The sequence below is a fragment of the Eubalaena glacialis genome, chromosome 2, assembly GCF_028564815.1.
Source record: "Eubalaena glacialis isolate mEubGla1 chromosome 2, mEubGla1.1.hap2.+ XY, whole genome shotgun sequence".
In the NCBI taxonomy this organism is placed as follows: Eukaryota; Metazoa; Chordata; class Mammalia; order Artiodactyla; family Balaenidae; genus Eubalaena; species Eubalaena glacialis.
The window spans coordinates 163395838-163421990 of record NC_083717.1 but is presented as its reverse complement, the minus strand read 5'-3'; the positions used below and the strand labels follow the sequence as shown (position 1 = coordinate 163421990).

Sequence of the window (26153 nt, the reverse complement as noted above, 5' to 3'; positions counted from 1 at the left end):
CACCGATCCGAGCCTGGCAGGTCAGGGCAGGATGCTGTAAACAGCTTACTTGTGACGTGGATGGTGAGAGAGGCAAACACTCTCACTTACCAGGGGGACAGGGGTCACTGTCACGGCAGAACTTATAAGAAATGCATTTCCACCTTGCGTCCCCACTGATGGCTTGTTTCCAGGGAGCAGAGTTACCACCAGCTGCTGTATTCACAGATTACAGAAGGAGGGTCTGCCAGGCAAGGAGGTAAGGAAGGAAAGGCGTGGTCCTTTTGGATTTAACACACAGGGTCAGGTTCCAGGGCTTCTTGGAGTCCCAGATCAGATCATGAAGGAAGTGAACTAGAAAAGATGGAGATAAAGGAAAGAAAGAAATGGGGGGGAGGAAGGGAAGTCCAATGACCTCAGAGTGGCCACAGGAGGGAACCAGGCGGAGACAGAGGCAAAGGGCCTTCGTACATGCCTTGAGGGCATGGTTTGCAAGAAGAAAAGAGTGAAGGCTCACGCGACCACATTTCCTGAGAGATGGCATTTACCCAGAGGAGAAAGCACAGAGTTCTGTCATACAGAAAGAGAAAAACAACAAGACTTTTATCAATCACAGCTGTGGGAAAGTGCCTGCATGTAGTAAAATCCAAAGCAGTAAGATATGGATGAAGGATGAGATGAAGCCTAATTTTTGTCATTTCCTTAATCTCTTTACTCTCTTCTCTAAGATGTATTATAGAAGATGACAATTTTTTGAAATTCCAGTTATATTGAGAAATGCCTCCGTCACTAGCCCCTGATACCAAAAATTCAGCAAGAGTTCCTGTTTTCTTATAAAAGCAGAGCAGAGTCTCTGGCCGACTTGTATAGGAGAAGATGCTGGCTCTCAAATTCTAGGATGTTCGCCACCAGGTGTGCTGTCCGCCTGGCTGCGAGAAGAACTCCTGGTACAATGGAGGCGAGAATCAAACAGAAGTTCAACAGGCAAACCTGCTGCCGCTGACCCTGCCACATACTCAGAAGGAGACACTGACCATGATGAACACATGACAAAGCCTTAAAAATAAGGGCCAAAACCTCCAGGAGGAGGGAAGGAGACAGGATAAGTCTGCAGGCATATGTGTCATGTTATTGCAAAACTTCAGCTGCCCAGTGGAACCTTTCCAACATCAACAGTCCCCAGGCCAGAAGACAAACCTGGCGTCACAGGGTCTGAGTGTGAAAGAAGGATGTTTGGGGTGTAAAAGAAACTGCGATGCCTTTTTGCCTCTGAGAGAGAGAAAGCTGAGAAGAGCTCTCACTCAGTCGGCTCTCAGAGTCCCACTCCAACCTCCCCAGAGGCAAGGGCAGAAGCTCTCCTCGACCCAGAATCTTTCATTAAACTCTAATGGGAAAGTGTCCCAGGGGCCTGACTCAGAGGCTCTAATCCATACCAGAGCCAGCCGCCCAGACCCAAGTTAACATACAAGTCTATCTGACTGCTCATCAGACCAAGTGAGATCATGTGAAAAGTGGCTATCACAATACATCAGGATATTCCATTGAGTTTTTTTCAATAATTCACCTACTATGTACACCTACTATGGCCAGGTATTTTAGATACATTGAATTCTCAGAAAAATCCTGCAAGGCATTAATGATTTTAACTAATGAGTAAGGAAATCAAAGCTCAGGGTAGTTAATTAACTTTCTCAAGGTAACCCAGCCTCTCAGTGGGAAGCAAGCATCGGAAGCCAGGTCTATAGGTTTGCCTGATACCAAAGCCCATGCTTCTACCATTACGTGGTTGATCTCTTCTATATACAAAAGATTCCCTACCCCCGACCTATGAAGGCCAAGCCTCAGGATGCTTCCTGGGCAACCCACTTGTGAGAGCACGCACAGGACAGGATGTTAAAGCTCACGTGAGAGCAGAAAGTGCTATGTGAGCTGCCTAAAGTTTTGCGCTAATGCAGACTTCCCCAGGCATGTCAGGAGGCACAGTCCCTACTTCCAGGAAAGGGGCCCCAAAACATGAGAAAGACACACCCCCCGACACACGCTCCCATCCAAATGCTTCTACTTCAATCTCATATAATGGGGCCAGCAAACTTTTTTTTCTGTAAAGGATCAGATCACATTTTAGGCTTTGCAGGCCAGACGGTCTCTGTCACAACTCTTCAACTTGATGGTTGCAGCGCGGAAACAGCCATAGACAGTATGTAAAGAAATGGACATGGCTGTGTTCCAATACAACTTTGTTTGCAAAATCAGGCAAGTGGCCATTTGCCAACCTCTGTTACATGCCTATGTGACACAGTGTCCCTCACACCTAATTACATCAAAAAGGTTGACAGGCACTCAGTCAGTTTTACCACCTGATCGTGATGGAGAATGTCCCTAGTTTATTAGAAAATGCCTATGGTATCAATCTCTGATAATGATTGCTGGTCTCAGTTACTCCCAGGGAACCTTTAGCTCTCCTCCAACTATCCTGTCCTATACGCTAAACTTACAGACATAACTGGGGCAAACCAGGAAAAAATAAAGGTGGCTGGGTGCCTCTCACAAAAGGAAGGGGATTGTACCTGCCTGGAAACCATTTTTCAATATGATCCCATACTCATGCAATTGGAAGCTACACAGGGGAAGAAGGAGTGGGAAGGGGAAGGACTTGAGCGGAAGCAAACATCATCAAACTTGACACTGCCACTTTACTATACACAGAGAATACAGCCCAAGAAGATAGGCACTCTATTCCCAAAGAGAAATCATTTTCTCCAGCCCCACCACTTACTAGCTGTGACCCAGGACAAGTTACTCCCTCTCTCTCATCCTTTGACTCTTCATCTGTAAAATGGGGATAATAACAATACTTATAGGGTTATGGTGACACTCAAATGAGATAACACACAGCTGATATGGACTAGCTATGATGACACTGATGATTCTGACTTTACTGATGATGATCTTTTCTCCTCATCCTTCTCCAAAGCAAACACGTTGAGCTAGATTCTCTAATAGATATAATAGACAGGCAGTAAAGCTCTTGCCTTCACAGAGTATAACTTACATAGAGAAATTAACCACTGGCAGGTGGAAAAAAATCATGGAAGCAGTGGCTAAATGTCAAACAAATGCTTCAGGCAAAAGGGGCTGTATAATTTCAGAGAGAGCTCTCCCTCTTATCTACCCCTTGGTCACCGTATGAAAATTGAGCCTCCTGCTGGGGCTCTGCAGACCTGCTAGGGGCTCAGGGAATGCGGGGACCTTTTGCAGATATCACTTCCAGATACCACAGGCACCAAAACCACTTCTCTTTGACTTATCATATTTGCCTAACAGTGAAGGGGGAGAGGAGGAAGGATCTAAGAAGCTTCCTAATAGATGTTTTTGCTTAGGGTGGCAATCACAAATTCTTTCTTGATTGAAGAATTCTCACTAGAAGAAGTATCGTTAATATTCCCATTTTCCCTACCAATGATGATGATAATAATAAATACAATTGTACTTACAATTTATCATGCACTTACTATTTCTCACTTAGCCAGACATTGGTTAAGTACCATACAGACTAACTCAGTTAATCTTTACTCACCGTCCTTTAAGGGAGAGATTATGATCCTGGCTGAGAACTGAGGCTCGGTGGGCGTGGCCGGGGCAGGGGTGGGGCAGGCATTTAACTTGACTGGGTCACTTACTAAGTGTTGGAGCCAGAAAGAGAACACAGGTTTGCTGATTCCAAAGCCTGTGTTTTAACCATGGCACTGTTCTGTCAAAGACTGTGGCCCATGGGATGTTACATGGGCTCCTTCCCACCCCAGCATCCCACACCTCCTCTGGCTTCTATCAAACAGGGAACCAGACACATGCCGAGGTACTCAGCAGAAAAAATCAACCAGGGCTATGTGACTTCACCTCATGGTCTAAACCATTCCATGCACTCCAGTCCCCACGACCTTTAGGACAAAGCTGGCATACTATACAGATAAACCAAAAGGGGGGCAAGGACAGCACACTCATTCATTAATGGTCATGCAAAATCCTGCCTGCCAGGTGAAAGGGATGTATCTTTAGTTTACAGTCCTTGCTATCTATCAGGAAACGATGATATGGCTAAATTCAACAACCAGGCATAAATATGCCAAGTAGCGTTTCTCACAACGAAGTCTGAGGCTGAAAGAAGGATGATTCCCCACCAATAGAGATACAGATTTGATCTGTTAATACATTTTCCTGTCGATGGACATCTGGTCTTTTTTGATGGTAAATGAACTTTATCAACTTTGGTCTTCATTGATGGTAAATGAACTCTAATCTGATCACTCTTCAGAAATTACCACCTTTCTACAAGGGTTCAGCCAGTACCAAAACCTGAACACTCACAAGACCCTCAAAAGATCAAACCAGAAAAGATAAGATTGGAGGCAGATATTTAGAGCCTTAAAAACACATAGATCCAGGGCTCTTAAGGTTTGAAGTCCAACTTCTCTATGCCCAGCCATTCTTCTTTCAAATTCTTCTGCATGGCATTAGAAAAGTCAATTAAAATATTAAAACATACCATCAAACTTTTTTTTAGCTAAAAGGATCAACTACACGTGAAAGACGATCCCTAAGTTATTAATTGAAGACAAAGTTGGAAGCGATTAACCCATCTCATCTCCGCATTTTACAACTGTGGAAGAAACTGAAGGCCAAACTTTTTAAATGACTTACCCAAGCCCACACAGTGATAGTCATGAAGCAACCATATGGTACCCGTGGACAGAACAGGTACATATCAGTACATAATCCAAGGCAGATTATTTACCTGAATTTCTTACATTGGTATTGTTCAGTTTGGAGTCCTTGATTACCAAGTGCTTAATCCAGAGAGTGGGAGCTGTGATTTCTGGAAAAAAAAAAAAAAAAAAGGAAGAAGAAGAAGAAGAGAGAAAATAACGTCTGGGCAAAGAGAGTACGTTACTTGGAGTGTAACCCCCAGACTTTTTAACAGCTTTTTTAAAAGCCTGAGGCATCAAGGCTTGAGCCATCTCCCTCATCCCATATCCACTTTGTCCCAACACCCTCTTGCTTCCTTTCTATGGAAGATCATCTCCCCATCAGCTCACAGGAGTCAACCAGGGCCTCCTGTGCTGGGAGGCCGAGTGGTCAGAGTCCAGAGGCACTGAGCCACTCCATCCAGGAATAAAAATATTATCCCAGGAGGTGAGGAACATGCGCCAAGCCAAGCCTTTCTCATCTGCTTCCCTGGAAGAAGATTTAAAGGGGGTAAATCAACAAATGAATGCCAAACAAACCACAGAGACCATTTTAGAGGAAACAGCTGAGCCACAGCAGGTTTTAGCTTGCTGAGACTCTGCTTCACATGGGGAAGAAAGTAATGGGTCTAATGTGTGCTTCAATCCCCTTTCTAATAGTTTCTCATCAAACAGAGGCTGAATTCCTCCAACCAGAGAGCTCCAGGGTGCCTCCAGGCTCTCCAGGGGTGGGGTCACCCAATGGACAGGTGCCGTGGAAATCTGAGGATGACCCTGAACACACTGTAGAGTGACGAGATCTTCCATGAGTGTGTTGGGAAGGTCTTCCAAGCTGACATGGTCTCCATTCCACTCCCCCACCACCCCCATCAATCCTCCAAGGTCCCAGACTTGCCAATGATCTAGGACATTTGTAGATCACAGAAACATTTTAACTTCTAGGCATGAACACACACATATGTTCCACTCCATGATCAGTTGCAAAGGATATTTCACGTTTCTATCTAAAGCTGAGCCTGGGCTAGGGACATCCTTAGCCACAGAACCAACCAGTGGCGTCATTTCTTTTTATTCCTCTCTCACTGTCCAGTCTTAGGATCCAAGCCTGGACATACTCGGCTGAAAGCTACTGAAAGGTTGCCATATATTGCACTGAGCTCCACATCTCATTGTCAGACTTTCTAGAAACCGCACTCTGCCGAGCTTCCTGCTCCTCCTCATGGGAGCCTGGAGTACTTAGCAAAGCACACTGAAGAATGTAGGCCCTGAGCAGCTCAAACTCAAATCAAAGCCAGCCTTCTGCACCCAAGCTCCTCCTGTCCGTTCCCCATACCTCCAGAGATATCCAACCTCTATTTTGCCACCAACCACCACTATTTCTCTTGACCTAGAATTTCTCCTCTCCCAAATGTCTTGACTCAACTCTCAAGGTCCCTACAACTCAGCCAAACCAGCTCTATACACCAGTTTCTTTCCTGCTACTTTCCTCACTATACCCCGTCTCCACCATATTCTCTCCTTTGCCCATGCCAGTGCCCCTGCCTGGAACACCCTGATTCCTCCCCCACATTTTCAAGATCCAGCGCAAGTTCCCTCTCTTCACAGAATCTTTTCCCATACCACTGTGATCTCTTTCTTCCATACATGTCTATTACAGAAAACAAACAAACAACTGAGACCATATAGTTCCATACATAAAGTTCTCCTATAGTTGCCGATCTCTTGAGAGCAAAGGCTTCCATCTCATCTACTTCTCCTTTGTCCCCCAGAGGCCTCCCACAATGCTGGGCACAGAGCACTACAGGAACTTGTTAAGTGCTGATTCATTTAGAAAAGGGAGGCTGCTGGCCCGTCTTTCTCAGCCCTGGCTCCTTGGTCTTGGCAGCCCACAGGGTCCATCCAGGCTGTGTTATTATTGGACTTTAGCAGCCAGCAGGAAGCCTGGCAAGAACAGAGGGCCTTTCCAGAAGTGGAGGGTGTACTAGTTCCTGGGAGGGTTTGCATTTTTTAAAAGGTTAAAACAACCTGGCTTAAACTGGGGAACATTGAAATTAAAAAAGAAAAAAGACAATAATAATAAAGCTTAAACAAACAACCAAAGGAAAGACCTCCCCAAATCTGAAAATGGGTGGGAGAATTCGAATCTGAAGTAATACAAGCACTTACCATCTCCATCGAACACCGGCTGGGTCTCCATCGTGGGTGTCGGCTTAGACCCGTCATCTGAATTGAGGGTTAAAAAGAATCGAAAAGAGACTACCATTATTGAGGTAAATACTATCTACTCTCCAGCACTGTTGAATGGTTGGGGTTTGCACATGGCCCGGCCAAGTCCCAGTGAACAGACCAAAGAGAAGGAAAAGAAAGAAGAAAAGAACAAGAAGGAAAAGAGAATCACAGAGAGACACCAACAGTAAGACAATCCAGGTGTGTGCTCGCCATTCCAGGGAAGGGACCCAGGTTGTCATGGCTCTGGAGGACCCCTTCTCATAGCTCTGTACCAGCATGACTCCGTCAGCCCTTGTTCTTTCCTCAGGAAAGCTGGGAGGGCTATCTTCCCCAGCAGCCCTGAGTTTTGGCCAGAAATGTTAGGAGATGTTGGCACACTTGTGGCATCAAATTCTGATGTCCCCAGCTCCTTCCTGCCCTCTTGTGAAAGGTACTAGCCAGTACCTTTTTAGTGGCCTTCACTGAAGAGCTTAAGGAGAACAAGAGACCATGGTGCCATTTCCTCCCAAAATCCTAGCTATTTCTCCATCTTCATCTAAAAACAAAGTGAAGGTAAGAAGGACTATTTCTCTCTCCAGCATGCTGAACTAAAAAGAATGGGGGATCCTTAGAACACTTTTAACTCTGAAACAGCATGCACCCCAGTTCCCAAGGAGAGATGGGGGCAAACAAAATGGGAGAAAACATGAGTAATTGCCCTGGATTTGCTTTGAAATTTCTAACACAGATGATAGGAGCAGGGAGTTCTCAGTAACAAAGTTCTAATACTTATGGTCTTAGTAGTGTTGGCAGCTCTCTCTGTAGACCAAAAACCTCTACGGATCAGAGTAAGTTCAGACTTTATTTACCTTTCAGGACTCTGAATTATGCTCATCAAGATCCGAAAACCTTAATTTTGAACAGTGTTTCTCAACTTTTTTTTTTTTATTGCCCATCTAAGGAGTATTTTTAGACTTTTTTTCCTAATTAATTTCCTAGTGAAATGTTAATAACAAAGATACACTGTATACCTGTTTGTGTACTGTATGTATATCTGTGCTTTATATGTAAAAAGAGCAAGTGCTCTTTTGTGCCCTAAGAACCAACTTCCACCTCCTTGGTGAAAGTTGGGAGCAGGTATCTTTACCTGCGTTGAGAACGCATACTTCCGAGATTTTTCTGTTTTCTCCCTTGGGAGGGGGAGGGAAGGAGAGCACTGTTGTCTTGGACACTGTGGTTACACAAGCCCTTCTTCCCAAGACCCCCAGAGATCTTTCAGGACTGAACACTATATTCTCCAAGCATTAACTATGGAGAATGCAAGTTCTCATATAGCCTGCAACGCCAGTCAGATCATCAATGATGACAACCTTCACCATTTGGAGCTCCCAGAACTCTTGGCAGAGTTCCCTGCATCTTATCAGGGGAGGGAGAAAGAACACAGAGTCCTGATGCCTTTCTTACGCCAACACCCCACCTCTGGGATCTTAAGATTCAATAGCTATGGAGACCCTAACCCTTGCTTGAGGCTGAGGCCAGCAACCTGGCAGTTGTGTGAGACCTGACCCTGCTATAATTCTCATGTGCCAACGTAAGACCCAACTCCCGCAGCGGCCAGGGTGATCCTGAGCTATCCGACAATCACCCCCAGACATGACACGTGGCAGGAGGAGAGGAGTAATGAAGCTGAATATCTTATTTGCTTCAAACTGGGGTCCAGAACAGCCATCTTTTGATGCCAAACTGTGTACGTTTGATCTGGAAGTCATTGAGGGAGAAGAAACACAGAGCAGAGTCACACAGTGTCATTTTTTAAAATGGCATCACTTCCCTGACTCTATTAACACCTCTTTCCATTGAATTCAATGAACCACTGAATGAAGTCTTTTGGCAGCTGCAGTGCACATTTGGTTGCTGCTGCCGGATGCAGAGTTCACAGTCTAAATAGACCTGCACAGTGTGCTCAGCCCCTCCACACAGGGTGGCTTCATTTCAGGAGTCTTAAAGGGAACAAAGGGCAAGTGAGGAATCAAACATTCTCAGAGGGACAATGATGACAAGCCAAGTGAAAAAATGGCTTATGAGATATTTTAATATTCAATTAAAATCCTCCCATACTCCAAGAGCCGCATCTCTCTCTGGAGCAGGACGACAGAAAATACTGTGTTTACTTCTCCCATCATCCACATGAGAGTCTGGGACTGCCCATCTGGTCCAGCAATCAGTAAAGAAATCTGCTGCTCAAGGAGAGGAAGGAGGGTTTCCAGTGTCCCCGGGGAAGTCGAGGACCTCCACGATTGCCCAGATGCAGGCCCAGAAGCCCACATAGCATGAAGCCACGTGCAGGGAGTGAATCTTCCTGCAGGGTAGGGTCACCGAGGGTGAAGACATACAGCTGCACTGCCACCATGGAGGCCCTACTGGAAATCTTTATGAAGTGAGAAAAGACAAAGTGCCCTGCTGCCAGGAGAGCCACCTGTGAAATCCAGCATGCCCCAAGGATGGGCAGCCAAGCCAAAGCCAATAGGACCCTCTGACCATCATCTCCGGGCACCTGGGCACCTGGCATCCAACCCAGCAAACAAGTGCACCCTTCTACCAAACATAGGTCCAAGGCCTGGGTCCAAGGGCCACATCAGGCCTGCTTCCTGGCAAGCCCTGGGGCAACACCAGGACCCGCACTGGGCCCGGGAGAGAGAGAGAAAAGCTTCCGCATGTGCCCCTGGCCTCCCGGTCTCCAGTGGTGTCACAGTGCAGATACCGGCTTTGCAACCAACTAAGTTGGGTAACCTGAACCCCTCACTTTTCTTCTCTGGGCAGTGATATCCTCTTCTAAAAATGAAGGATGGCTGCACCCCTAGCCTCAGGACATGGGTAGCTGTAAAAGACTCTAAAGGCCTCTTAAAGAAGGTATTAAATCATCGAGTATTAAATCATCTTATCCAACTGCTTACTTTTAAAACTGGATTTGTAGAACTAAAATTCTATAAAGTTTTAAAAATAAAAAATAAAGTAAACCTTACAACTCAATAAGAAGACAAACAGCCTGATTTTAAAATGGGTAAAATATTTTAATAGACATTTCAAAGATGCACGGACAGCTAACAAATCCATGAAAAAATGCTCAATATCATTAGTTGTTAGGAAACCACAAATTAAAACCACAGTGAGATACCACCACATACCTACTAGAATGGCTAAAATTTTAAAAATAGACACTATCAAGAGACAAGGATGTGGAGAAACTCAAACCCTCATTCCTTGCTGATGGGAATGTAAAATTGGGTAGCCACAATGGAAAAGTGTCTGGCAAATTCTTTAAAAAGTTAAACATAAACTTACCATTCAATCCAGAAATTCCACTCCTGGGAATCTATCTAAGAAAAATAAAGACATATCCACCCAAAGACGTGTATACAAATACTGATAGCAGCATTATTCGTAATAGCCTCGAACTGGAAATAATCCAAATGATCGTCTACTGGTGAAGAGATAACCAAATTGTGATATACCCATACAATGGAATATTACTTAGCAATTAAAAGGAATGAATTACTGATACATGTAATAATATAGCTGAACTTCAAAAACATTATACTAAATGAAAGAAGCCATGTGCAAATACTACATATTGTTTGATTCCATTCATATGAAATGCCTAGTAAAGGTAAATCTATAGAGACAGAAAGCAGATACATGGTTGCCTGGAGGAGGGAGTGGGGTATAACTATAAATGGGTACAAGGTTTCTTTGGGGGTGATGGAAATGTTCTCTGGTAATGACCGCACAACTCTATAACGGTACTAAATTCATTAAATTGTACATTTACAATGGGTAAATTTTATGGTATGTAATTATACCTTAATAAAGTTTTTAAAACAAAGCGGGGATGGAGTACCAAAGTCATCACAGATAAATCATCAGATGGCAGTAGCTAGATTATTTGAGCAATCCTTAATTTGGGGGGAGACTCTCCTGTATATCTTAAAGAAAAATATATCTGAATCTCAATTTACATGAATGCATATGATGATTTCATGTGCGTGTATGTTTAATCTTGGTGATTCTATTAGACCTCAAATAGTAAGACTTTCTTTCTCTTTGATACCATAATACTCTTGCAGACCGAGAAGAGCATAGAATACTGAAAAAACCCGATTCAAAGATGACCATTTCTTCTACAGGGAGAAAAAAGTAAATTAGCAAACATTAAAAAAAAAAAAAAAAAGGCAAACCTGAGAGAATTTCTCAAGAATGATGTCAAGATCAACAATAATAAGTGTTACCACATTTTGCAACACTCAGAGTTTCTGGCAGGTGGCTTTCTTCATCTATTCTCACCACTGGCCAGGGCAGAGGAAGTCACCAGGCAGATAAAAGAGATTGAGTTTCAGCGCAAGAAAGTGATTTGCTCAAGGCTCCAGAGGCAGTGAGCAAGCGGTGCTAGAAACCACCCAGGCCCAGAGCGGGGCGCCGCACGAGATCCCCCAGCCCCCAACCACGCCTCTCCTTGCAGGTGCAGCCCCAGAAAGCCGCAGCCCCCGCACGGGCTCTGCGAGCCTATCCAGACAGTGGGTTTGTGTGACAGCACAATTCTTTGCCCTGCGAGAAGGCCTGGCCCACGCACAGACAGCTGGAAGTCACTTCGACCCCTGATGACACCGTTCAAAGCCTCCTCTGTTTGGCTTTTTGATTCCTGATTGACATTCGCTGGCGAGTGGAGATAAATGCCGGGCTGAGCACAATGTTGACCCGCTCTGACTATTCTCAGGGAAAGACTTTTCAGAATAACAAACAAAACAAAACAAAACCCCCAAAACGTTGGTGTGCTTATGGGACTGAATAGAGCCCAAGAGGTCCGAGGAAGCAGGGCCGGGCCTTTCAAGGGGCTGGCAAGTCCATTGAGGAGTTAATTGTTTGGGTGTACAATGAGTTTATTCTGACCACATACAAAGAGCTTTCTCTTCCAGGTCCTTCAAAAGCAAATGTGTCAAAGGGGCCAGAGGAGGAATCTGTATTAATGGCATCTCTTGGGGTCTCTGAGACTGAGGAGCCTTGGAGAATGACAGAAAAAGAAACCACCACCCCCGTCCTGAGATTCGGAAGGTCTCTCAATGATCCCGAGTCCCCTTTAATTCTTGGGCTCTGCCCAAACCATGTCCCTCACCGGTCACCCTCCCTCTTGTATTCATTTAGGCTGCCATTGGCCGTCTTTTACCAAGACATGGAGATACACTTCAGCCTGGTAGAAGTGCTGGAAGGTTCTTGCTTTTGAAGGGACCACATTTATGCCAGAGCCATCATTCCCCTCAGCATGTGACTCAGGGACCCAGTGTGAAAGTCAAGATGACTTATTCTGGGCCTCACAGGGAGACAGTGGTGCCTGTTTGCAAAAATGTCCCTTAAGAACCTGGCCTGAATCATAGCAGGAGGAGGATGGAATGTTAGTTAACCTCAACCTTTTCTGAGATGCATGTCCCATGACCAACGAGGCTCAGAAATATACTGTGAGCTGTCCCGATTCTGACCTTTGCGAACACAAGTTATCTGGGTACTTCGGGTCCTTTCCAGAGCAAGAGATGAATCTTTTACATTCCATCTACCCACCTGCACACTCCCTCCCAAAACAAGCTTAAAGCTGTCTTTTTGCAAGCAGTTGCCCACACCGTCAAGCTCCACATTTTCTTGAATAAGAACGGAAACAAAAGGCTGGTGAAAAAGGTAGACCAGAGATGGAAGAAGGGTCTAAGGTGACAAAGCGGAGGAGAAGTAGGGGAGAGGTGGCACTGGCAACAGCAGAGTTGGTTCAGGGCTGGGTTCACCCAGAGACGGGGCTAATTTTTTTAAAACTCTTTATTTTGAAATGATTTTGCAATGGGTAGTTGCAAACAAAGAGGTCCCATGTACCCTTCACCCAGTGTCCCCCAGTGATAGCATCCTTATAGTTAACATAATTATACGGATAACATCATAATAGTATAATATCAGAATCAGGAAATTGATATTGGTATAATCCAGGGACCTTATTCACATTCCGCCAGTTTTGCATGTACTTATTTGTCTGTGGGCGGGTGGGTGGGTGGGTGGGTGGTGTGTTGTTCTATGCAATTCTATCCATGTGCAGATTCATGTAACCACCACCACAATCAAAATATAGAGCTAGTCCATCACTACAAAGATCTCCCACGTGCTACCCTTTTATAATCACACTTCCTCTCCTCCACCCCATCTTTCACCCCCAGCAACCACTAATCCTTTCTCCATCTCTATAATTTTGTCATTTCTGGAATGTTATATAAATGGAATCATGCAGTATATGATCTTTGGAGGTTGGACTTTTTCGCTTTGCATAATGCCCTTGAAATCCATCCAGTTGTTGCTGCATGTGTCAACAGTGTGTTCCTTTGCATTACTGAGTAGTATTCCATGGTATGGATGCACCTCAGTTTGTTTCACCCATTGAAGGACATTCGGGTTGTTTCCACCCTTGGCTATTACAGAAAAAGCTGCTGTGACTATCTGTGTACAGGTTTTTGTGTGGACATAAGTTTTCATTTCTCTGGAATAAATGCTCAGGAGTGCAATTGCTAGAGTATATGGTAAGCGTATGTTTTGTTGTTTAGTTTTTTAAGAAACTTCCAAAGTATTTTTCAGAGTGGCTGTATCATATTACATTCTTACCAACAATGTATGAAAGATCCAGTTCGTCTGCAGCCTCATTAACATTTGGTATTGTCACTACTTTTATTTTAGCTCTTCTAATAGGTGTGTAGTGATATATTATCATGGTCTTAATTTGCACTTAAAAATTTTTTTTTATTTAAGTATAGTGATTTACAATATCATGTAAGTTTCAGGTGTACAGCACGATTCAGTTTTTTATATATGTATATATGTGGGTATATATATATATATATATATATATATATATATATATATTCTTTCTCAGATTCTTTTCCCTTATAGGTTATTACATAATATTGGGTATAGTTCCCTGTGCTATACAGTAGGCCCTTGTTGGTTAATTTGCACTTTTTTATAGCTAATGATGTTGAACATCTTTTTGTGTATTTATTTGCCCTCCACATATGTGCTTTGGTGAGATGTCTATTCATTTATTTTGCCCATGTTTAAATTAAATTGTTTTTCAACTGTTAAGTTTTTTAGCATTCTCTGTATCTTCTACACACGTCCTATGTCAGATAGGTGGTTTATAAGTATTTTCTCCCAGTCTGTAGTTTTTTAATTCTCTTAACAGGATCTTTTCAAGAGCAAGTTTTTAATTTTGATTAAGTCCAATTTATCAATTTTTAAAATTTTTGGATCATGTGTTTGATGTTCTCAGACACCAAAGCTCAAGGTTCACCTAGCTGTAAGTTCTGAAGATTTTCTCCTATGTTTTCTTCTAAAAGTTTTAATAGCTTTAGATTTTACATTTAAGTCCAAGATCCACTTTGAGTTGGTTTTTGTATAAGGTGTGAGATTTAGGTTGAAAGTCTCAGGGAGTTGTTTTGTTTTTGTCTGTGGATGCCCAATTGCTACAGCACCTTTTGTTCAAAGGACCATCCTTCCTCCGCTGAATTGCTTTTGCACCTTTGTCAAAAATCAGTCTGCCATGCTTGTGTAGGCCTACTTCTGGGTTCTCTTTTCTGTTCCATTGATCTCTAGGTCAATAAGACAGTGAAAATACTCTGTATGATATTATAATGGTGGATATCACCACACATGTGTCCATTCCCACAGAGAGTACAACACCCAGAGTGAATCCTAATATAAACTGTGAACTTTGGGTTATAATGATGTGTCAATTTAGGTTCATCAGTTGTAACAAATGTACCCACTCTGGGGGGGGATATTGATGGTGAGGGAGGCTGCACATGTGTGGCGGCAGGGGGTATATGGAAAATTTCTGTACCTTCCTCTTAAATCTGCTGTGAACTTAAAACTACTCTAGAAAAACTTAAAAAACAAAAAGAAATAAAATAAACATTGAAAAAAATGTGGAGTCACCACATTTGTTCAGATGATCAAAGGGAAGCATGGATTGAAAATTCATAAATGGTCATGTAGGGAGTAAAACACTAAAGATCTCTTGGTTTAAAAAAAAATCACATAGAATGATTCCTCCCACTTTCTTTTTCTTTTTGAAAATTGTTTTAGCTACTCTAGTTCCATTGCCTTTCCACATCAATTTTAGAATAAACAGCCCTTGAAACTCATGGCTTTCTTTCAACGGGTGCAACAGGACCGGAGAGTGACAATTCCTCGGCCTTGACCACAGGAGCTACGTGGCGCTTGGAGCTGGAGAACTAGTTCGGATGTGGCCCTGAGGCCTGTCCACCCACAGGCTGAAATTCCTGGCTCCCTCCAGCTTGCTGGGCCACAGCTGGAACTGAACTCATTCAGCCAAGGAACAGTGAGCAAATGAACGTATTCTCAGTGGCCTGACAAGCTCTGGGCTGTCTCACCTGGACTTTGGGGGCACCACAAAGGTACCAGGCATAGGAATCAAGAACTTGCCGGTGGGCCATGCTCATCCCAGGCAGCCTCCTCCAAGGGTCTTTCCTTAGAGGCTCTGGCCGTGGGAGCTGCTGACCAGGGCGTTTGCAGGTGCCACCTGCCTTCCCTCCCCTGCTTCCAAGCATCCCAGCATCTAGAGGTCTGTGCCCCTCTGGGAGGCTTCACCTCCACCCGAAGATACCCTCTACAAGAAGAGGCTAAGAACCATTAGAATGTGAGCTCCACGAGGCGAGGGCTCTTATCATTTCACTTGTTACTGGATCCTCAGTAACTAACAAAGCTGACACTTAGTAAGGTCTCAATGAAAATTTGTTGAATGAAAGAATAAAAGAGCCAAGTATAAAAACACTAATGGTTCCTAACAACACCAGGGACTCATTAGAATCCATGGCTAGAAGGCTTTTCCAGATCACTAAACCCCATTTCCTCTCTAGTCCTTGGAAATCAGGATACGGCAAGGATTCACACTCTTCGTTTAGCATCCTCCATGCGTAAACTTTCTTTTGGAGACCACAGAAAAGGGGCTGAGATGGAGGGCGGGGGGTGAGTAAATGGAGCCCTGCTGGGGGAGTAATTAACCATGGGTAGATGGAGATATGGTACATGCATGAACACTCAAGCACCCTCGCACACGCCCCTTCTGCAACCGATCTCTTCAAAGCTGATATAGTGATAAGCCAGGCTTGGTCCAGGGTGGCTCAGACACCAGAAAGCAGCAGTAACCTGCATGCAGAGAGGAAAAGAGCCACCTCTCATGGGCCTGGAGCTGCTTAGGCACAGTTTGTAGTAGGCACGTTTCGGAATGAATGCTTCTCCACAGGGAATTCCAATGTGAGCCAAGGCCAACCCACAGAGGTCATTAGCTGCCCAGCTCCATTCAAATCCAGCCCAGAAGCAGCTGCATAGCACAGGGAGATCAGCTCGGTGCTTTGTGACGACCTAGAGGGGTGGGATAGGGAAGATGGGAGGGAGACGCAAGAGGAAGGAGATATGGGGATATATGTATATGTATAGCTGATTCACTTTGTCATAAAGCAGAAACTAACACACCATTGTAAAGCAATTATATCCAATAAAGATGTAAATACATATATATATTTTTTTAAAAAACCAAAAAACAAAGAAAATAAATCCAGCCCAGGCTGGTAGGTAATCGGACTTGAGCTATCTGATGGCAAAGCTGACAGATCAATTATGGATCCAGCCTCCCCCTCTGTGCTGGGGGGAGAGAAAAAAGAGGTAGCTGGGAAGAGGTTAAAGTCACGTGAACAGGGGTGACGCTTCATGTGTAGAATGCTCTGAGACAGCCAGCCTTGCACACCTCAGCCAGGCTTGAGGCAATGAAGTAAGCCTCCTTCAGGTGTGCTTAACCACCATGAGGGCGGAGGCTAGAGGCTGCTTGGTCCCCTTCATCTGGGAGACCCACCATCCGTCATCCCTCCCCTAAGCACCTCCCTCAGCCCTGAGTGAGAGTGCTGCTAGCTCCGTCACTTGAGTGACAAAGGTCTCCAAGTTGGCACCAACCTGTAGACCAGACATCAGGAGAGATTCTAAAAACCGAGACCCAGAGAGGGACCTTGGAGAAATAACTGTGACTCACTCTTTACTTGGAACACAGACTATGGAGTAGCCAGTGGGGGAATAAAAGAAGTTTCAGCAAATTAAATGTAGGTTGGATTTTGGAAGTTTCGCTTCTCTCCAAGATTGGTTTGACAAACACAGAAGCCCAGGCAGAAAGTGTAAGCAGTTTGCTATTGTTTTTATTCTTCTCTCATTTTCCTTTCACTGCTCACTCCCAGACCTCTCAGAAGTACGAAAAGAGCAAATTGCAGAAAACTCCCAATAACCCTAAATTTTCATTTGCCATCTATCGAAGCATCACCCTGGGATCTATAAGGTCCTGGGCGCTCAGGAGAAAAAGTTCCCAGAGAACTGCCAGAAATCATTGCCCAAGTGCTCTCCCACTATTCTCCCATTTAATCATTCTTCACCCGCCCCACCAACACCCCACTGGAGGCTGAGAACTTCCCTTCCACACCTCATAAGTAATGAAGCCTAGGACCAGTCCCTGACTTTGTGTTTGGTTATCCTCGAAACCCCCCAAATCACCCACATTTGTTAGCATCAAGACTCCTAAAAGAGGCACCTCAGGAAAATCCACAAGCCTTGGGGGGCCAGGAAGAGCTTCTCAGGGTAAAACCACCATCTCTAAACACATTTTGCTTCCCATCCACTTTCCTGCTTCAATAGAAACCCCAAATTCCTTTCTGTCTCTCAACTTCTGCAGCTTTCGACTGTTTTAGCAGCAGATCGACAGAGCTCAAGGGGCTGCTGGGGGTCCTTTCCTCTCTTCTGATATTCCTCTGTAGCATCAATAAAACACATGTGGATGCACGTGTGCCCTCCACCCCCCAAAACACACATATACCCCCTCCATCTCTCTCCAAGGGCGAGGATCGACGGAGAAGGGAGGGGCAGCAGGATGGGGGTGCCCCAGATCAATGGATATTTGAAACTCAAACACATGGCCCGGGACCTACCCTGCATGTGTTAATTACCACACATGTGCCCATAAAGGAGTCTGTGAAACACAAGGGGCCCAAAGAACAGAGCGAGGCAAGGACATTCCAAGGGATTAAGTAAATAGTCTGAAGTTCTGACCCTCCTCCCCTCCCGGAGCACATGCATCTGGGTAAGATAACCGGACCTCCCTCCCACCGTCCCCCACTTCTCCCCTCGGGCCCACACCTGTGGACCCAGGATCAGGAGCGACCCAGACCTCCTTGCAAGCCAGACGGCTGTGACCTGCTACCGCCTGGCCTCTCTCCCTCTCCCCTGCCTCCCGCTATCTCCCTGGGCCTCTTCCCCCAGCCTCCTCCTGCTCTGCCTTTCTCCTTTTTCTCCTCCTCTCCTTTGGAGGACTGATTCCTGGCTGGCAACCAGACCCTCCATCGCACAATACGCCTTTTCATTCCTCCCCGGTGGAGAGAACTGATCCCTCCAAGCCCCATCCGTGGAGCATGTTCAAAAAGGCAAGAGGGTGGGGAAAGAAGGAGCTGGGTCCGTTCCTCCCCACCACCACCAACCCCCCAACACACACACCCAGACCCCCGGCCTCGCCCCCTTTCTGGCCGTCCTCTGGGCCTAGCATCCTTCTGGGCAGGTCTTGGGCTGCAAGCTCTGGCTCCAGGGAGATGCCTTCTAGGAGACCCCCACATGTGGGCATGAGCTCAGACAACGGCCCTTTGTGTCCTCCCACCTGCTGCCCTCCAGAGCACATTCCATTCTTAAGCGGCAGCTGAAAAAGGGACCTTGGCGGGGCCGACACAGGATATTACAAATGCCCTCTCGCACCCTGTTCCCATTCAAACCCCAGTTTCCTGGACAGGTGTGGCTTCAGGTGGCCCTTCCTACAGGTGGCCCGAACCTGCTTTTCACTGCACTGCCCATGGCAGACAAACAGAAGAGATTCAACACCTCTGTGGACCCTCTGAAGTAGAAGGAAAGAGAGGCCACTGGGCAGAAGTCAAGTGTCCAGGGGCGAGTCAGCCCTAGCATGTCCCCCACCCCTCTGCCAGCCCTTTGCACCAAAGAGGAAGCCTCCACACAACAATCTAGGAGGGAGGAACCCACCGGGGTAAGGGAGCAAAGAGCTAGAAACTGCTGGAAACTTATCCCCTTGACATGAGGCTTCAGACTCTACCCCATTGTTCCCTGCATCATCCCTGGAGGAATTGGATTCCCCTGCCTTCTTCCAACTGGATCAGCAAGAGCCCGCCGTGACCACAGGTCTGGTTCTTATTGTTATCCACAGGGTACAAAGCCACAACAAACTGGAAAGTACAACCGGGGAAGTACTTCTCTGTGCAGTTGAAGAACCAAAATCCTCTGGTTGGTCTTTCTTGCTGCAGGTGCTTCATTCAGCATCATGCACTCAGTTCCCTTTGGTGGGGAAAGTCTGGGTGGTCCATTTTGCATGATTGCTCTTTTTTTTCCCTACCACCAGGACCTCATGCCCAGGAATAAAGGCTATGCTCCTGAAGACTTCAGTTGCAACAAGCAAAACTGAAGGCAGCTCCCTTTTCCAACCCCAATAAATTACAGGCAGACACGTCCCTCACAGTGTTGATGATTTCAGATCTTTGCAGAAAGAAACGTTCATCCCCTCTCCTCCCTTCCCTCCTAGAAGGGAACTACCAACACTTGAGGCTGTCTCCCTCTGTGCTTGGAAGGACCTGGAAAGGTGCTTGCTCCCTTCTTTCACCCACTTACTCGTTCCTGCTCGCTGGAAGGGGAGCAGCCCATCGGGTCGCTTGGTCCATGGTTTCTAGTGGGTGGTGGTATCACCAAGCTCCACTTCCATGTCTTCTTGGAGGGACAGCATGCAGCGACAGCAGGTTCTCCAGACTCTCGGCTCCTGCGTTCAGGCAGTGGGACTCTGCCTCCTGTTCTGGTCCCCAAGGAATAAGCACTTGGGGCAAGGTCCAAGGCTTTGCCTTGGTCTCCCTGTGACTGCGGTGTAGGATAAACCTGTACACCCCACACTGATCCTTGCATGCCCAACTCTCCACGTGGACTCTTATGAGCATGAAGTTCCCAAGGCCCAGATTCAGGTGGGAGGGCTCAAACTCAGTCGAGACCTCCGGTCTGAGTTTTACCCGAGGGCACAAAATGGGGTTTCTGAAGTGCTTGCATGTGCAATAAAACTGATACCTGTTTTCCATGCAACTACCAGCGTGTACGCTGTCCTAGAAGTAAGAAGCGGTGAATCCTAGTGTCAGCACATTGGAAAGTATGGTCAGCACATCCCAAGGACCTATTCCTCATGTCGGCTGGTCCACTAAACAGCACTCAGACAAATGCCCTAGTCGGGTCGGCTGCACAATTTGTAGGGCCCAGTGCCAAGTGAAAATGCAAAGCCTTTTGTTCAAAAAGCAGGAAAAAAGGTACCACAAAAGACACTAAAATATCAAGCCTTATCCTCTCTTCCATAGCCTCTCTCTTGACTTGTCATGATGTTTTTAAATTTTCCATTTAGCATTGTTCTAGGTAATGAAAAATGAAAATTCTAAGCGTACTATGGAAGCCCTGTAGCCTGCATCACAAGAGCTATCTGCCAATGAGGCTGCAGCAGGTAGGCATAGTACACGTGTCTCTTTGCTCACACACACACTTCTTTGTCCCATTGGACTACACTTACAAAACCCAAGTTCAAAGGAAAATAATTAAGAATTTCGAGATAACACCTGCATAAGTCACCTGCCCATGAAGCATCTAGTCTTAGTGATAAGAATCTGGATGTGCTGGGACAATTATCAAGGAAAATCAAGGGGAAAAAATGTTCAGATGGGTTTCCAAAATAAAAGAGTCAGGGCAGACTTGGGCATACCTGCCTTCATTGTGCTTTTCTGTTTAATGCTGGCTACACTGGTAGCTTATTGACTGAACTTCCCAGGAACCAAGAGTCTCAGGGTCCCTGCCAGCTCTGTGCACTGCACTTGCTCACCTCTCTCAGAAATTCTGGGAGCTTGGTCCCCACCGCCGTACGAGCCTTACTTACCTCCAGGCTTCTGGGAGGAAACACAGAATAAGAATGGGAATTTTCTGCAGGGCACTTTTAGCTTTCACCCCAGGCTCCTTCCATCTTGTCTAAGAATGCCTGCTTGGACTGGCTTTAGAAGCAAACATTTAGATAAAGCGTGAAACTCCACTCACCTTTCCTTCCTGAGTTACCCTGGCTCACGGGCTTATCGGTGACTGAACCTTGGGTGAGAGGGGAAACAAAAACACAGACATTCAGAATGCATTGCGGTTGGTTTCTTTCAAAGAGTTGGTAAAGCCTGATGTTATGAGCATGTGGTTATGTATATATATATATTGTATACACATCTAGGAACATTATATACAAAGTGAGTACATACACACATGTGACTGGGGTTTGTTTAACATCAATGTCACTGATATCACAGCACTGTTGAGATGAACAATGATTTCCAGGCTCCCTGGCAATAGTCTTGACCAGATTTTTACAAAATTCCACATCCACATAACTCCTTTGTTGAACATTCCACTGACTGCCCCTCACCTCCACTTCCCACCAACCCCATGTTCTGAGCCCTATCCAGCCAGGGGGGCCAACTGAAAAGAAAACCCCTCTCACTGCAAATGCAATGATTGACATCCCTTGTTGGTTAGGGCAGGAAATCGGCGATTTTCCATCTGCATTAAGTAGAAAATTGTTGGCCCAGTTGTAATGAATGGGCCAAAATAGTCTGAGGCATGGAAACAATTTTCTAGATGCAGCGTGTTCCTCAAGGAAGGGGCAGTCTGGGGGTTTGGCCAAACGCTTTGCCCTGCATGTGCTTGGATGCCCTGTGCTGCCATCCGACGGTCCTGACCCTGTTGCACCTGCCTTTCCCATGACACCCAACCCCGCACATGCAGGGCACAGCCAGCTCAGGCACACCAGGGCATCTGTGGAAGTCCCCGCGACAAAAGAGAAGAAACCCATCCCAATCCGTATCCAACCCCTTCTCTGTATACTAGCTTTGTGAGAATTCAATTATATTTCCCTGCATGACTTGTTTCTAGCACATTTGTTTGCTTTAAATGAAACTTTCCAGGTCATTTGCAAGGAGGCCTCATTCCTCCCCCTCCCCACACCAACCCCAATTAAGGTTTCCAGTTTCCATGTAAACCACAAATAAAGTAAACTTTCCTTTTTGGCCTGCAAATTTTGGTTTCCTAATGTAGATACTTACTGCCCTTTCCACTCACTTTTCCCCTTATATAGCAGGGCTGGTTGAAAAATGAATAAATTTGGGGAAAAAAGGAAAACGTTAGGACAGCAGGACTGCCTTTGGAATTTCCCAGAGGTTTTAGAATAATGTTTTATAGTTTGCTTGCACTTCAAAATTAAAAATAAGTAAATCAATAAAATCTCATATACACAGATTACAGAGAAATAGGAAGCAGCTGGTGGATGGGATAGGCTTTTTTTGTTAACGTGGGCTGAGCTGCATAGTGAATTAAGGGTGTCTTGAAGTCCCTTACCATCTGAATGGAAGTGGGAAGTGTGAAGCTTGCCTAAATCCGTAATGCACAATCCCACAAAACTGACCTAAGAACAACATTTCTCTATGCCTATAAAGTTGGAAATAAAAAGGACTTAATTTTTCCTATGGACTCACCCAGAGGGTTGTTATAAAGCAGTGGTTCTCTAACTTGTCTCATCATGAGAACAACCTGAGAAGCTTCCTAAACATGTGGACTCCAAGTCTCCATGACCACTGGATCCGAATACGGAAGGAGAAGCCTCGACACCTGGGTTCTTTTTGAATTCCCCAGCCACTGCTGATGACAGCCAGATTTGAGGGCCGCGGTTATGAATGTTTTCCATCACCATACATTACATTGTTCAGGGGTTGCAAACATATGGCAACGTAGACCACCACTCTCCTCTCCTGCGCCCGTGAAAGACATCACTAATTGGTTGTCACAGCCTTTGATGTTGAACTCCAACGCAGTCTTGAAATTTATCTCAATAAAGTGTGCACCCAGGGCCACTAGCAACCAAGAGCACACAAGCTACAAACTTATATGCCATGCTCTCTAGAGGTTATGGCCGATGCTTGAGAAAAGAGCATTGAACCAGAAACTTAAACTCAAAATAAATAGATACATACACACAGACACATACTGACCCTATCACCCAGCTGACGACAGAGCAAGCAAGTTTGGGTAGACTTCTCCCTGACCTGGAAGAGGGCTCATAACCACCTCCAATCTTTCAAAAGTGCACCCACAAGATTCAGGAGACCAGCCAAGGCGTCTCTCTCCAACCCTTTTCTTTCTTCCCGCCCTTCCCTACGGTACCTGAACATACAGGAGTTTTATTCTGCACAGAAGAGCCACTGATGGGTTTCCCATCTGGGGTGACACACCAGCAGTACCCCGTGTAAGTATGGCACTGCACCTGTTCGGGGAAGTGGGAAGGGGAAAAGAACCGTAAGTCTTGGGTCACAGTATCGACAGTCACCTCCCACCTCCTTCAAAGCATCCCCAGCATAGCGGAGAACTCGTTCCACCTCTCACCCAGCATCCCTCCCCCGAGTGTCCCTTGAAGGCTGGCCAGACAACATTGATTACATTTTCTGTGTGACTCCCAGGAGCAACCATAGCAATTTACTGTTTCCTTATGACATTTAATGCTTAATCTCTTATACCGTACTCGGATACGTCCGCTGTGTATCCCATCCATTTGTAAAAAATTGATTGGTGAACTAATTTGGCAAGTACAAGTTGGAATGTCACCACTGTAGGTTGATATGACCCTTCTTTAAGACGCCGAGACAAGGGAAAAGCTTTTCTTCTTTTTCTAGCTTTTCCCAGCATCCGTTCCTATAGTCAGCCTGCCTATTGATCACATGGCTTTCTTGAGAAAAGGGCACATGTGATGGGGTTAAGGTAAAAACAAGGCCACTTGTGCCTGCAGATTCTAGTTCTAGATGCCCTGCTGCACTACTGTGTGATCTTCCTCAAGTCTCCGTGATCAGGTCCACGCTGCCTGGGAATAGTAGATAAAAATGAGGCTTTTGGCTTCATTCGGAGTAACTCTCCTTTCTCTCTCAATAGCTGTCATTCTGTCCACCTCCTCCACCCCACCCCACCATCCTTTTCCCACCCACTTTCTACACAAATCAGGGCATCATTCCCCTGCTTAAAACCCCTCGATGACTGGTCATCGTAGTCAGGATGGAGATGATGCTGATTTGCACGAGCTTGAGGGCCCCCATGATCTGCCCCCTGCCTATCCCCACAGCCTCATTCTACTCCCAGGTCTCCACACCCCCCCCCGTTCCAGCCACAAGCTGGAATGAGCCTTTGAGCCTTTGAGCCTTTGAGGCTCACAAACACATCCTAGTGTCTCATGATTTTGAACTTTTGTTTGTTCCAACTAGTCAATCTGCCCAGAATACCATTCCCCAACCCATCCCAGCCCACTCCCAAACCCTCTGTCTTCCCACCCCATTCATGATACACCTTCTCCTTAAAGTGGTCCCAGCCTCCCCACCTCCTCTCCCTCCTTCCTCCGACCCTCCCCACACCCTGGTTCCCCAAATTCAGAGCCCTTATTACAATGAGCTTAACTGTTGTTCTGTCTAGTCTATCTCCCCCATTAGACTGTGACCTCCCTAAGGCAAGGGACTGAATATTGGCTCTTTCTATATTCCAAGCATCTAGCACAATGCCTGACGTTTATTGTAGGCATCTGATGAGTTGAATAAATGCATGAATTATCATATTTCCTAAATTCTTGGTCTCCATCCATTCTAAAAATATAACAACAATTTAAACAGCCCCGCCACATTAAATGTAGACCTCAATTACAAGATGTGTGCCAATTGCACAGGCATTAAATTGTGCGGAAAAGGTGCCTCTTGGGATCAAGGACACATTAGAATCGAGGATAGACAATGACAGCCTACAAATCAAGTGGTGAGGGATACAAGGGCTACAGGGGTAAAGGAGAGATTTGACAGCCTGGGTAAAATCTAGAAGCTATCAGCAAGACAGAAAAGCTACAGAAAAGGCTTCTGCTCTTGTGTGGGTACCAAACATCACAGTTTTCCCCAAAACTAGTTGCTTCATTGAGACCTACCCATAGAAATCAGGATAAGAACAAGATGTAGGGCATCTTGTTCCTACCAGTAAAAAATGAGCATTTTTATTTACCTCTACTGTCCATGCAGGGAAACTGTAGTCAATGCCTTTACCCCAGCACCATGTTTCACTCCTGCTTTCTCTCGTGGAGACAGTCCATAAACCCCATGGCCATGGTTCCTACCCCAGATGCTCACCCAAGATCAATGTCCTAAGGCAGGTTAGTGCTACCTTCTGAGGAAGGCTGAGGGAGGAATGGAAAGAAACCCAGACACACCTGGTTTGAATTTGATCCAGCCAGTTATGAACTGACATGTTACTTAGCTCTCTGAGCCCCATCTATAAAAAGGGGATGACAGCACCAAACCTGAAGGGCTCTGACAATGAAAACAGTGTGAGTCCAGTGCCTGGCACAGGCCGGTGGCCGGATACAGGATGGCTGCGGCAATGATTGCTCTTGGCTGTGTCAGAAACACCCGGCAAGCTGGCCTCCTAGCGGGCCAGAGCTCCCCTGGGAACCCCCAGAGGTTCAGGTGGGAAATACTGCTGGGAACTTGGAGTTCGCCCCTTCAGATTCTGTCCAGCCCACAGGGGATGGCTCCGAGGGATGACTCCTTGCCAGTGGCAGCATTTTAATGGGGCCTGGGTGGCTGCTTCTCCCTCCTTGGCCAATAATCACCTCTGGGGAAGCCTGTCCCTGGGGCCAGGTGGCCACATCGACTCACCCCCGGGCCCCTTGGCTCCCACGGCCAAGGCCAGCCTCCCTTTCCATGAGGATGGTACCCCACCCAAGCCCAGCTCCGAGGCTGCACGGAGCGCCCCTCCTCCTGGGCCTGCAGAGTCCCAGCCAAGGCTGCTGGGGACAGAAGTGCATGCCTGAGGAAGAGACTGAGCCCAAAGCTTTGTTTTGGGGGATTTAATCTGACCTCGCAGCTCAGAAGGTCCCAAGGGCCACATGCTCACTGAGAGCGCCCATTGCACCCATGTGGGCTCAGGGACACTGCCTCCCAGCCCCCAGCCAGGCCCACAGGCCCAAACACG

General features: G+C 46.0%; 1 protein-coding gene across 2 annotated transcripts in view; it reads right to left on the bottom strand.

Annotated features, from left to right (window-relative positions):
- SMOC1 (SPARC related modular calcium binding 1) overlaps positions 1–26153 on the bottom strand; it is a 148403-nt gene that overhangs the window by 29160 nt on the left and 93090 nt on the right. The window contains exons 4-7 of one of the 2 annotated variants that reach the window (XM_061182698.1): positions 23325–23424; positions 21165–21212; positions 6888–6977; positions 4772–4852 (exon numbers count right to left, since the gene is read on the bottom strand). In XM_061182698.1, the coding sequence (XP_061038681.1) occupies positions 4772–4852; positions 6888–6977; positions 21165–21212; positions 23325–23424 (319 nt within the window). The remainder of the gene's footprint in view (positions 1–4771; positions 4853–6887; positions 6978–21164; positions 21213–23324; positions 23425–26153) is intronic. The other variant, XM_061182699.1, reaches the window with a different exon arrangement.